This window comes from Aythya ferina (genome assembly GCF_964211825.1).
Source record: "Aythya ferina genome assembly, chromosome: Z".
Taxonomy (NCBI): domain Eukaryota; kingdom Metazoa; phylum Chordata; class Aves; order Anseriformes; family Anatidae; genus Aythya; species Aythya ferina.
Genome location: NC_140299.1, coordinates 30,213,900 through 30,227,768, shown reverse-complemented (window position 1 = coordinate 30,227,768; position 13,869 = coordinate 30,213,900). Strand labels below are relative to the sequence as shown.

At 36.5% G+C, this 13,869-nt stretch overlaps 2 protein-coding genes across 10 annotated transcripts in view; one reads left to right on the top strand and one right to left on the bottom strand.

Annotated features, from left to right (window-relative positions):
* Positions 1–6,911, top strand: part of ERMP1 (endoplasmic reticulum metallopeptidase 1) — a 43,712-nt gene extending 36,801 nt beyond the window's left edge. Inside the window, exons 15-19 of one of the 5 annotated variants that reach the window (XR_014687237.1) lie at positions 66–254; positions 2,939–3,028; positions 5,932–6,036; positions 6,288–6,538; positions 6,619–6,911. Coding sequence is in view for 2 of the 5 variants with exons in the window: in XM_084504313.1 (XP_084360439.1) it covers positions 2,939–2,977 (39 nt within the window). In the remaining 3 variants the exon portion in view is untranslated. The other 4 variants (XR_014687236.1, XR_014687238.1, XM_084504313.1 and 1 more) reach the window with 4 other exon arrangements.
* The window catches only part of RIC1 (RIC1 homolog, RAB6A GEF complex partner 1), a 49,619-nt gene that overhangs the window by 9,534 nt on the left and 26,216 nt on the right, over positions 1–13,869 (bottom strand). For 3 of the 5 annotated variants that reach the window (XM_084504310.1, XM_084504309.1, XM_084504306.1), the window contains exons 5-17: positions 13,274–13,416; positions 12,838–12,974; positions 11,671–11,762; positions 10,327–10,415; positions 9,233–9,377; positions 8,698–8,746; positions 7,887–8,039; positions 7,371–7,574; positions 6,013–6,051; positions 5,615–5,725; positions 5,000–5,089; positions 4,297–4,457; positions 3,103–3,241 (exon numbers count right to left, since the gene is read on the bottom strand). In XM_084504310.1, coding sequence (XP_084360436.1) covers positions 3,103–3,241; positions 4,297–4,457; positions 5,000–5,089; positions 5,615–5,725; positions 6,013–6,051; positions 7,371–7,574; positions 7,887–8,039; positions 8,698–8,746; positions 9,233–9,377; positions 10,327–10,415; positions 11,671–11,762; positions 12,838–12,974; positions 13,274–13,416 — 1,552 coding nt within the window. The remainder of the gene's footprint in view (positions 1–3,102; positions 3,242–4,296; positions 4,458–4,999; positions 5,090–5,614; positions 5,726–6,012; positions 6,052–7,370; positions 7,575–7,886; positions 8,040–8,697; positions 8,747–9,232; positions 9,378–10,326; positions 10,416–11,670; positions 11,763–12,837; positions 12,975–13,273; positions 13,417–13,869) is intronic. The other 2 variants (XM_084504308.1, XM_084504307.1) reach the window with 2 other exon arrangements.

The following is a 13,869-nucleotide window of genomic DNA, read 5'->3' as shown; positions in this document are numbered from 1 at the left end:
ATTAAAAAAAAAAATCATACAAAAATCTCAAGAATCTTTTTTTTTTTTTTTTTTTAAACACACAGGGATGGTGGCTTCAACCTAGACTGCAGCAAAGCCTTTGACGTGGTTTCCCACAGTATTCTCCTGGAGAAGCTGGCAGTCCGTGGAGCTCTTTGCTGGGTTAAAAACTGGATGGATGGCTGGGCCCAGAGAGTGGTGGTGAATGGAATGAAATCCAGCTGGTGACCAGTCACTGGTGGTGCTCCCCAGGGGTTGGTGTTGGGGCCCATCCTCTTTAATATCTTTTTAATGATGATTTGGATGAGGGAATTGAGTGCATCCTCAGAAAGTCTGCAGATGACACCAATCTGGGGGGAAGTGTTGGATCTGACGGAGAGTAGGAAGGCTTCTGCAGAGGGACCTGGACAGGATGGGTCAATGGGCAGAGGCCGATGGGATGAGGTTCAACATGGCTAAGTGCTGGGTCCTGCGCTTTGGCCACAACCCCATGCAGTGCTGCAGGTCTGGGGGAGAGTGGCTGGAAAGCTGTGCAGAAGAAAGGGATCTGGGGGCGTTGTTAGATGCTCACCTGAACATGAGCCAGCAGTGTGCCCAGGTGGCCAAGGCCAACAGCATCCTGGCTTGTATCAGGAATAATGTAGGCAGCAGGACCAGGAAGGTGATCACCCCCCTGTACTCAGCTCTGGTGAGGCTGCACCATGAGTGTTGTGTTCAGCTCTGGGGCCCTCACCGCAAGAAGGGCATCGAGGCTCTGGAGTGCGTCCAGAGAAGGGCTACAAAGCTGGTGAAGGGCCTGGAGCACAAGTCCTGTGAGGAGCGGCTGAGGGCACTGGGGTTGTTTAGTCTGGAGAAGAGGAGGCTCAGGGGAGACCTTATTGCTCTCTACAACTGCCTGAAAGGAAGGTGTGGGGAGCTGGGGGTCGGCCTTTCCTCACAGATGACTAGAGATAGGACTAGAGGGAATGGCCTCAAGGTACACCAGGGGAGGTTCGGGCTGGGAATGAGGAAACATTTCATCTCAGAAAGAGCAGTCAGGCACTGGAAGAGGTTGCCCAGGGAGGTGATGGAGTCACCATTCCTGGGGGTGTTTAAGGAAAGGTTGGTCATGGTGCTTAGGGATGTGGTTTAGTGGGAGATATTGGAAAAGACCTCTAAGATCATCTGGTCCAACCACCAACCTTAATGATTCTATGATTACCCATGAGACTGATTTTAAAATAGTTGATACCTCATTCATAGAGATTTACTAAACTGCAAAATTGGAAGTGAAATAAATTTACTTCACATACTACAAGCATTATCGTTCAAAGAAGAGTAACAGTAAATAAATCAACACAAATGTTTGAAGGAATCAAGTGTTTCAATTTATAAAACTTGTATTTCCTTAGTCTTGGTCTTATACCTCCGTCCATGTCTCTAGGCACACAGCACTTGAAAGAACTGTTTTAATTGGTTTTGCTTTTCTGTTTAACACTAGGCCTTTCTGCCCAAGTGAACTCAATAGCTTCTCAATCCATACAGAGATCACTAAGTCTAATTCAATGCAAAAGGACTCAGAAGACTCGAGCATAACAGAGTACCTACAGATATATTCATTTATACAGGTCTTATGCCAGAGAGTTAACACTGGAGTTTTTCTGTTTACTAGATTCCATGTTTATTTTTTATTGCCTAAAAGTAAGAAGGTCTTATAATGTCAACTAAACCTGTTGACACAGGCAAGCCACCAGTATTTTAAGATAAAGCTTTGCATTCTTATCAGTATCACTGCTACACGCTAGCATCTTACAGCAGACTAACATTGGTAAATGTGCCAGAAGTTCAGCCACAGTTGTACAGTATCTTGAACCTTTAGAAGCTACTGTTGAAGAAAAATAGTTATGTGTATCAAGAAAGCAAAGTATTGCTTCTAAAGAGTTATTTAACTGTTTCATATTAATCTTAAACCAAGTCACTGGAGCTTCTACTAGGCTATGCATTAAGTTTAATCTGCATGGACATAGGGCCTGCATGGTAAATTTGCAGAATCAGGGAGTAAGATCAAAAGTGGTTAACAACACTGAAAAGGCTGACACACATTAAGTCAGGCTCACTGCTTTGTCCAAAGGGCAGTACAACATCATATTCAGTACTAACATTAATGCTTTTCTTTTGATCAGTACCAACTTTTAATATAAATCCCTGACATCAATTGCTTGTATAAATATGTAGTGTACCTAGAGGCTTAACTGTCTACTTGCCAGTCTGGGTTGTTTAAATTTGACCATTTGACCACTCTATGGGAACTAGTAAGTCTTCCCATGACTTACTAGACAAGAGGTAAAGAAAAAAATTAAACAATTTTGGCACAGGGACATAACCAGAGCAAGCTTGCCCAAGATCACATGAAAGTCTTAGGATACATGTTTAGCACACTCAATTAGAATACACTGGAGAAAGCAATGCAAACCTTTGGATTTTACACACTTGTGCTAGTGCTTTGTTATCTGCCAATGGCTTTGTTATGTGAAGAAAAAATACATGTCATATATCCAGGGCCCTAATTCACAGATAACACAACTTCAGAACTATCTTAAAGTAGCTTCTGTGAGGTAAAATGCTTCATAATGCAGCTAATCAAATAATCAAACTTTATTTATTTACACCACAGACAACAAAAATCCAATTTCACTTTACATTGTAGTGTAAATATAGTGTAGGATGAAATTGACTAGAAGTAACCTTATAAAATAATATGCCATCTTTTTTCTATGGATGCTTTTGTAGTTGACTTATTACTGTAGAATAGGCACTTCCTAGTGCCATGCATAGCTCTGGTGTTCAGCATTTTCCCTAGGCATAGTTAATTTTTCCCCCAATATTTGGTCCCAAACTTTACAAGATGACAAGAGAAGACATGAAACAGAAGTAAGAATTTACTTTTTTTTTCTTCCAGTTTGAAGTCTTCATAGTAAGCACCAGGAAAAAAACATAATGGCATTTTACCACGCAGAAGAACCACTGACTTATGATTTTCATCACTTAGGTAAGCTTTGAGAACTAAGCTAACAAATCCAGGCAAAAATTTCTTCCCAATTTTGAGCACTAATGTCTTTGTACCTGCTGAGGCATCTTCAAGCTGATGCCAGTCTCTGTCCTCACCGATGTCAACGTAACAGACACTACAAGAAAAGGATGGGGGATGTATCGAGACATGGACACTTCTTGAAGAACTTGGACACTGGCAGTAGGGTTAAGACTGAAATAAAAGATGACAAGGGTTACAGTTATTTAATAGTATTTAATATAAAATCAGTATTATGAAGCAAGGCTAATGAAAATAATCAACTTAGCAAACAATTTACTCTACAGATCACAATTACTTCCCCTTAAACAGAAATCTCATCGGCCCAGATATCTACACTACCTAAAAGTTACCAAATAAACCTAACAGCAGCTTAGCTTGGATCTTGATAGTTTTGGGGAACAGAGCTTTATGAGTCATCAGATACTTCAGATACTTCAGAATAAGTCTCTGATCAACCTCCAGTTTTGTTGTTACTGTGGAAAACATTGCAAATATTTTCCTCTGAAGTGGGTCAATAGCTTACTTTCTGCTTAAAAGGGTCCTTTATTGCTGAAACCTAGATATCATATGGAAGAAAAATCACCTGTTCAGACACTCAAAAACTATGTGGGAATCTGTCTCTCTTCTATGGTCACTAGACTTAACTATGCAAAAGTATCTGGCTCTTTGTTGCTACTTATCTTGCAACAAAATAGCTCCCCACAACCACAGAATGGGCCAAACTTTCCTTTTCCATCTTCATCTTTGCTACTCCACCCTACCTCCACCAATTCCTACTTCTATTGTTAGAAATATTTTGTTGTTAAAATATTCAGATACATGGGTGTCTTTTGGTACCTTTTTCTTCTGTTTACATTCACTTTTCAAGTAGTTATCAAGTAGAACAAGCCACATGTTTGTGCATACATAGCTTGGAATATGCATTCCTCCATGCACACCCCCACACTTAGCGTGTGTATTTGCTTGTCACATCCAAGTGACAAGACTCATGAATTATCACTTGCGCATACAAGTGACATTTACTCCTCTGACACTATTTAAAATTCTGATTCAACAAGTTGTCAAACAACTTTATACTGCTGAATATAAATCTCTCTATATATTCATTTCTATATATTTATAAATATACTCATATATATGTGAATTTACTCAGACTGAGAACACACTCAGACTGAGAGCAGATTTACAAAAACTTTACAAAAAATTGTTTAAGTACTAATACTCACCCTTCAGGCCTTCTCTCAATACTGTAAAGGCAAATGGAACAATCTGCTCTGAACAATATTACGATGTCCCGGAAGACACTCAGTAGTAACGTGTTTGCTTGCACTTTGGTGATGTGTGCAAATGCATTGTCAAGATTAGATGTTCGCAGGTAGATTCTCAGCTACAAGGAAAACTAGTAGTGTAAATATAGGTTCTGTTTACTAACATTTGATAGTACTTCCACTTTTTTTTTGGTGTGGAATGGTTGTCATGGATTTCTAGCAAGATACATTACTGTGTTTGTTTCAACAGATGATTTAGGCATTACATTTTACTATTGCATCCAAAGCAGTTGAAGTACAGTCAAATCTGAAATACTAAACAAACATAGGGGAGTTTCATTCATTAGTTAAAAAAAAAATGAAGTTTTCTGCCCATATTTTTCTTTAAATATTACAAAAACTCTCCCTCTTTCTACAATGGAAACCTCAAAACATTTAAAAATACCACAAAGTTTTCATATCAATGAGCAGATTCATGGTTCTCAGCAGAAAACAGTTTTTCATAGCAATAGTAAACTTATGTGCAAAGAATTAAAGCATTAATATAGATTTTTTGAAGGTGACCTGAAGTCACCTATAAATCAAGTTACTCATTTATACTACTACTTTTGAACAGAACTGATATTCTAAGCAAGATTTAATAATTTTGAAGAAAAAATACCTCTTCCTGATGATCATTTAAATTATAACATGCAAGAACAATGAAGTCATTCCACCACGCTAAGCCTCCTGTTACGATCATATTTTGCTCCTGAAAAGAAAAAAAACACAGCAAACTGTATTGATAAGAGCAAGGTGATCTATTGATATGAAGTTTTTGGCTGTTTGAAAATAACAAAGAACTAAAGAATAGTATGTGAAGGACAAACTTCATCCTATGAGACACAGCTCTACTGTTCCCTAGTCTCCTGGCATCCCTGAACTTAGCTTCAGCTTTTTTGCTTTTGGCCAACTTAGCTTTTTGCCTTTGGCCAGAATTTAAAGGTTAACATCCAAACCTGGGTTTCACACAGACTCTCAGATAATACATAGAAGTAGTGTCTGACTAAATGAAGTCATATTTAGAAACAATTAATAATCAGACATGAACTATTGCACCAAAACCACAAGACGTTTCAGCTATTTTATGGAAAATGTGGAAAATCAACTACCCTAATCCCAAGTGCATTGTCAGGTTGTTTATCTGAAAAAGATACTTTTCATCATCCTCCAAGAATCACATTCCAACATATTTATCCTCCCCAGTATACCCAAATAAAATTCCATAGCCTCTCACCTGGGTAATGTTTCCAAACAGCTTCCATTTTTTGGTGAGTAAAGAATAATGTGCAAAACCAAACTTGCCAACAACAGCTACATTCTGCCCAAGCTTGTCAATAGCTGAAAACTGGCCAAAAGAACACAAAACAAAAAAAAACAGAACCTCAGTAGAGAAATAATCTAAATGGTATATCCTATCCAAGTGCATTACAATACGACAATAAAATGTTAGAGTCAAAACTTGTGAAGTATCTTGTTTTTATCCCATTTTCTACTTTTCCTGCCCAACACATTCTTCTTACTGTAACTTAAAGCAATGTTTTCATCTTTCAGAGGTCATCCAACCCTAAAGGACAGTTGTTAAGAACGCCAATACCTTTAAAAAAGCAAGAACGTATTCTTAAAATCGCTCACCCTTATAGGCCAGTTGCTCTCTAGGTAAGTACTATGTATCTAAAAAATAAAGAACACCAAAACAAAAAATTACTATACTCTGAACCATTGAAGTAGTGATTAATTATAACTTTTTAATGTTGTATTTCTTTTAACTACAATTACTTTTTTCCAATTAAGTTCCTGAATCATACGTGTTAAATTGTTTTTAATACAAGAAGTGCATTAACAACATACAACAGGTAATACATCACAAATTAACAGTCAAATTTTGCTGCTTCCCCCCTCCCCCTTAGGTACGTCTCTTTTATCAGAACCTCTCATGGGAATGTACAAGCTTTAATAAACACAGCTGCCAAGAAGGACTTCCAGTGTTGCAATGAAGTTTCTAATCCAGTCAGAAACACACACCAGCACTGTCAAGAGCCCTGTTAGGAGAACACTTCACTGTGATGCGTCAAATTGAATCTTGATCCTGGACTTGTCATGTAACTTGGGATGATACAATCCAGGATCAAACTTCAGTCCCTGGTCTAATACAAAACAGGTAAGTGCCTTCATTGTTCACACAGGTACGATGATTCCCACAAAAATTCCAGTTGTCTTAATTTTTGTTTTCCTATACAGGAGGAAGACCTAGACCTTTCTTTGAACAACAGCAGCAACTGGCTAACTACACTGGAAATTCAACAGCATCCAGATATACATGCCTACTGTAACATGCTGTTTAATAATACTAATTCATGCACTGTGAAAAATAAGATGTTGGTAGATATTTTTCTGAATAAAGGTTTTTAGAAGGTCTGAAACTGTGGAAGATGGCAATTGCATTACAGATTAAATGTTACTTATTTTTTCATCTATTGCAGAGAAGTGAATCTGTGCTATGATTACCCCTATAAATAAATTTTTCTTTCCAAGCTTTATTTTGTGATGTTTTAATTACATGCTTAGACAGATGCCATCTAAAACTGCTTGAAAATACAGCCAACGTCCTAAGACTATATTCATTAGTTGAATTTGCTTAAAGCAATCTGCAAAAAACAACAGAATGCATCCCTGAAGTGTTTTCTGCAAGTCACACTTGCTTTCCCTTTCAAAGCATAGGAAAGGAAATAAATTTCTTAATTTCTTTCATACAGTTAAAAGACATTTTGATTCTTATTAGCTGGAGTGCAACACAAGGTTGAGATGGTCAACAATCCTTTGTAATTTTTCAATAAAAAGCTGTACCAGTCAAAACTCAGAAGGAAATAAAAAGGCAAGAATTTCACAATAGGAAAAAAAAGAGTATGGCAGAATGCTAAGATTCGCTGCAAATTCCAGCCACATAAACTCCAGCAAGCTCAGAACACACACAGGCAACCAGCGAGAATTACCTGTACGACGTGCCAATGCCGGTGTCCTAGTAAAGTGCTTAAACCCTGAGAATCTAAATTGCCATCTGGAAATGGACCTCTTTCCCTGGTAGGCTTGTGTTCAGAGTGTGCTGAAGTATTTCTGGGGTTCTGGGCCTGTGTTGCATCACCACAGTTCAAATACAAGCGATCTTCTCCTTGCAGAAGGACTTGTTCCTGGTTACTCTTTTAAAAAGAAAAGAAAAGAAATGCCAAATAAACCTTTATCTCCATGTACAGGGAAAAAAAAAAAAAAAAAAAAAAAAAGAAATTATCACTGTATTAACAAGTTAAACAGCATGAAAAATAGGTATTAAGGCAGTTTTTTGTCTTTGTATCGCTTACACAAATAGGTTTTATGTTACATTAGTGCATACCAACATTTTCAAAGTACCATTTTAAAGATTTTATGATAAAATCAGTCTAACAAAAAATAACTAAAAAAAAACAACACTAACAACAACAAAAAGAAAACAAATGAAAAAACAATACTCTTACCATGCAAGGATTAACAGTGAGTGCACTCTTGATGAAATGAAACTGCAGAATACCAAACTGTTGAGGTTCATTTTTTGCATCTCTGTCAGGCTTAGTGTTTTGAGAAGAATTCCCCTCAATGACCCACAGATGATATCCTTCTGAACCCCAGGTCTGAAAGCAAAATAATAAAGAAAAAAACATCAGCATTCATTCTTACTATTACAAGCAAGGCCAAGAAAAGGCTTTGTGTGCATACTTGATGATCAGGCATAGTACATGAAAATCATCAGCTGTCCCCTCTTCCCTCAACACAATATTTGTATTATGAAGAATAGTAAAAGCATCTTACTCATTAAACACAATAAAGCCAAATAAAGCCAGTTTGCTTTTCTGAAAATCTTTCTTAGAATGGGTTGGGTTGGAAGGGAACTTAAAGACCATCTAGTTTCAACCTCCTGCCATGGGCAGGGACACCTCCCACCAGACCAGGTTGCCCAAAGCCCCATCCATCCTGGCTTTGAACACCTCCAGGGATGGGGCATCCACAGCTTCTCTGGGCAGCCTGTGCCAGTGCCTCACCACCCTCTGAGTTCCTCTTAATATCCAATCTAAATCTCCCCTCTTATATTCTCTGCCCAACCTGTAACTGTGCTTGAGATTGTTCCAGCCCAGATGCTGGACCTTGCATTTGGCTCTGTCAAAAATCATGAGGTACACACAGGCCCACCTCCCAAACCTGTCCAGGTCCGTCTAGAATTATTTTACTAAAAATAATTAAAAAAAGTAACAGACAGTCTCCCATTACAGTATTTTTCACATTTATATTTACCATAGAACTGATCTTTAGAGGGTCCTTTTTAGTACCATCAGACTGATACCTTAAAAATAGAACAGAAGTTTGAGTTCACATTGCTTCAAAAATAAGAAGTTATCTTCCTACCTTTCTATTGTCATTTGATGCCATATTTTTGCCTTACCTCTGACTAAAAAGCATAAAAGGCAAAACAACTGTCAGGTGTCTAGAGTAAACTGTCTGAATTTTGATTTGTGTGTTGGCAATTTTTCAACAAATACATACTGGTACTGAAGGAATTTTAATAATATTTGCCTGTTGAGGCCTAGCTTTAGGGTAATTTGCCTTTATGGCCAAAAGAGATCACTACAAAAAAAAATACAATTTTTTTTTTTTTTTTCAAATGATCTCTTCCTAAGTATTCAATGACTCCAACATCTATGGAATTATGATGGAAATAGATTACAAAATAATTCAATTAATTAATTTCTAATTATGTATATTTTAATTAGAAAAATAACTTTTTCCTAATAAAACATTTTACAATTTCATTAGAGAAAGACATACTCACGCAAAATCACCTCCTAAAGTACAGATAAGCTGAGCACCAAAAACACTCCATAAGGACAAGCCTCCACATTCCCAGGTCACCATAACAACACAGCTATCAGGTGACCATCTGATTAGTTTAACAGGTCCTGTTTTATTCCAAATATCTGTTTAAAAACAGACAGTAAAATACCATGTGAGAAATGTCATGTCCTTCAACTGCTCTTAACAGTAGAAACAAAAATATACAGAAATAAGTACTTGATTTTTCAGTAACTTTTTGCTGCATTCATTGAAATGAATAAGCAGCAAATTAAGAATTCACATTTTCTTTCAAATGTTTGGTTTCATAGAAAACTAAAAGCACATGAAAACAGGCCAAAAATATACTGTGCTATGACATAACTATGTAACTGCAATTCTGCTAAGACAGTATTTAGGGGAAAAAATATAGCCACTCTTGAAACCCCTTACTTTGGCACTTTGCTGGACTATAAAGGTTTTATTTACTTATTTTTATTTATTTATTTATTGTTAAGTCACATATTTTCAACTGAGGATGAAATTTACCCTTTTATACATTCCTCACTCACAAGTCAGCAATACTTATCACTACACTGCATGTAAAAATTTATTGAGTTTTTGTTCACTGCAGTTCAGGCAAGGGATTGATGGATTACTTCAAGAAAATGTTTGTAATTTTGGGACCCTGTACATACTGTTTCAAGTTGACTTCTACCTCTTTTAAACCTCTATTATGCTCATTTCAGTTTTTGACAATAATCTCATTTTCCCAGATAAATCATGGAAAAATAATCCAAAACTCTATGTGGGAACTACAGACACCTGCAACACTTAAAAAGGCACCACATGACAGCAGCGAGATCTGTAACCTACTAACTCAAACCAAAAAACTCACACATGAAACACATCCAAATGACAGTTAAAAGCAGTCAGCAAAAAGAGCAAATATACAAGAGTAAATTACAACACATGTGCAAGAGTAAACAACTAATGCTGTCAGTGGTAATAGAAACAACAAATCGTTAACTGGTAAAATGTTCTTTGTTCCTCCCCAAAAACAGATGGAAAATTCTAGCATTAAAATTAGCTCACCAGGATATTGTTTTGGTGTCAACTCCAATTTATGAGAAAACTGCATGGCTCCAGTGGTGGTATCTATTGTATAAACCTGCACAGAGCCACTGAAAGAGATTACACATGCTTTAGATTACAAACCATTCGGATTTCTCATCAGTTTCAAGATACTAATAAAAGCTGTTCCATATTATCTGAGAGCAGTGTTCCCACTCTCAGAAACAGTTCACTCTTTACTTTATATACAGAAGTTATAAAAATAATTTTAAAAATTTGTCAATGCAGATAACACAACTTTAGGCTGCATTAAGTTCGTTAAAAGCCAAGGGCTTTTATAAATACCCACTTGTCCTTCTAAAAGGAGAAAAAAATTAATACCTTAATTTTTATGTCTGCTATTTTCTCACTTGTGCAAAATTCATCCAGAACAGATACACTATGCCAAGTAACACTCATAGCACTTTACAAGACATATTTGTAAAACATACTTAATAAGGCAGTGGAGGACCTGAAAAACCAATCTTATGATAACCAAGACTGTATTTTCTGAAAACATCCATGTATACACAACCCACATAGTTCATAGCTTCCAACTGTGACAATCCACATAAAGAAACTCATTTTTTTACTAGTTGCTAAAGTTTCATCAGCAGCATAGAAGTAACTAAAAAAAAATATAGTAACTATTTTTCAAAGGCAAATGCTAGCATACTGTGTTGTTACTATAACTGAGAATACTATTTCAGACAGTTGAAGACCAAACCACACAGATCATCACATCTTACGAAATGCTCTGAAAAACAAACACTTTTTTAAAAGCTGCACTCAGAACTATCTGGAATAGTATTATATAGGAGGAACTGTCTTGAAGGAGCAGTAAATCAAACACTACAACATTTTTCAAGTTTAATTTATAAATATTCCTAGTTATTCAAATAGGCATCATTTTTCCTGACCAGAAGAGATCACTCTGCCAGCTGGGTACAAAGTGCTACTTTTTGTCCAGTACTATTATGATTAACAGCTTAAAATTGACCTTATAATCCTGCTTTGAAATTAACTGGGACAGTACCACATTTCCAATCCTCACTACTGGTCCAACCACTTTTTTCTCCTCCCCAGAGCTGAAAAAAGCATCAACTGCAATTTCAAGCAGGCATTTTTTATGTATTTATTTATTTTTTAAAAAAAATAAAAAAACACCTTCCCTCCTAATTTCTTGACACAGCATATTATCCTAGGAAGACTGATCCTTTTCATCTTTAAAGCTTTTTCAACACAAGTTGGTAAGAATAAATTAGTACTTCTGTTTTTACAAGGAAAGACTTCTTTTCCCCATTGAACCAGTCTTGCAAAACTTACTTAGCACATCCAAATGCCATTAGTCTGTATTTGTTATTCACTGCCACACAAGTTCCATCAATCACATCTTGTGCCCAAACACCATGGAGCTGCTGTAAAGGAAGGAAGTCAAAAGATTTGGTGTTCAACAGTGCTTTTACTCATGCTAGCTGCTTTCTACCCACATGCTACCTATGCACACCATATAACAGATTTGCCAGTTGACCTTCATCACCTTGGTAAATTTAAATTGCAGATATCAATATTAACTGACTTGCTTCAGAAGAACAGTTTCCCTATGTACTGGCATCTTCCTGATTTTTTATTTTTTATTTTCTTATTAGGAACAGTGAAACCAGTTTTATATGCAATAGTTTTTGTGCATCACAGCTCTGAATGACCAAAGCAAGTCAGTATTTATAAGGCAAGTGTGTTCTTGTACCATCTAAAAATCGGTAGGTGGTACCAAGGACAGAGGCAAAACAAAAACCAGAAAAATAAATTCCCATCTCCAACAAATGAAATTGCAACATTAAGAGTGTGTAGGAGTTTGGGTCTGAGTAAACAATTTTATTATTTTTTTGTAATTAAAACAAATAGAATGGTTGAAAGGCACCTCAAGAGATCTAGTCTGATGGCCTGACCACTTCAGGTGTAACCAAAAGTGGAAGAGATTGAATGCTAAAATGTAGGTTTGTAGGCTGAATTACGGGTAAGAAAGTGCTTAGCTTACAAAAGCTTCCATCAAAAAAAAATATCTGAAACATGCTTGTCACTATGAGAAGAGTTAAGACTTAATTACAGCTAGAAATAGAACCTATGATACTTTGCCATAGGAGAAACCACTTTGTACAACTATACCTGTGGCTGGTAAACAGAAAAGTCTGTCACAGAGACAGTAGTAAGACCTCAGAACTAGAATGACATTCTGAGACAATAAACAATTAGAAAGTAAATCTACTACTAGTTATGTTCTCCCATAGACATGTACTAGTCCTAAGAGATTCTAGTTCAAACTATGGTATGAAATACAGTACTGTTTCTATTTTCTCTCTCAAACGTTTGTTATCTTTTTTTCTTTCTTTGTAGCTGAACATAAAGTTAAAATGGAAAGCTAACTGGAATGCAGAGACAAGGGGAAAAATTTCTGTCGAAGAATGTGTGCTATAAATACTAAAGGAAATATACCTCAGCAGTGAATCTACTTGACATTGGTGTAATGAAACCAACTCTGCCATCATTAAAAACAACAGCAAAACCATCAAGTGTGGCACAGTATTCCATATCTCTGATGTAAACATCTTCAAAGCCCAAAAATGAACCTGCTGAGAAAATACCAGTAATTTAAAAATACATTAACACCATGATATTGAAAGCCAACAGACTTTTCAGTTGCTTACTTGCTACTTCACAGCAAAAACTAATTTAAACTGGTTACTTTGTCCACATTTATAAAAGGCAATTTTTTCTCATCTCTGAGAACAGATTGTGTTTTATATTACACAGTATTTCTCCAATAGCTTAAGATCACAAAAACAAACAAAAAAACACAAACCACCAAAGAAACCACAGATGGCCACAAAACAAACCAACCGAAAAGAAGAAGAACAAAACACAAACCTACCTCGAGAAGACTGCAGATCCACAGAAAATGGAACTGTGCACAGGTTGATAGCCTTCCTTCCATTGGTCATACCATCCCAGTGAACAAGATGGAGAAATCCATCAGCAGTAGCAACAAGTAGATCCTCTAACATGGACTGCAAACTAACAAATGTATTTGTCATTCTCTAAAAATCTCTATCTCAAACCCATGTCACAGATTTATCAACTAGCGTAACAAACACTACACAGCTGCCTTTTGTATAATGAATAACTTGAGAAGTTACACCAAATAAATTATAACCTGAGTGCATAAACCCTTTATACAATAAGCTATAAAGAATATAAAATACAGTGTCTCTTTTTCTCTAGGGATCAGAAGTCATTAACAGGTCTGTATTGTCAGAATAATGGTTTAGCTAGTACACAAACCACAGAATGTCATTTTCATGCTTCTGATAGGGAATAGGGAAGGCAATCACCACAAAAAAAAAAGAAACTTTTTTCAGAAAAAAATGGGGATCATCTGCAAACAGCTGAAGAAATGTTGAAATTCTGCCTACAGTTTTGCTCGGATGTACCTAGGTTTCCATGAAATCTCTAATCCATACTTTCAGC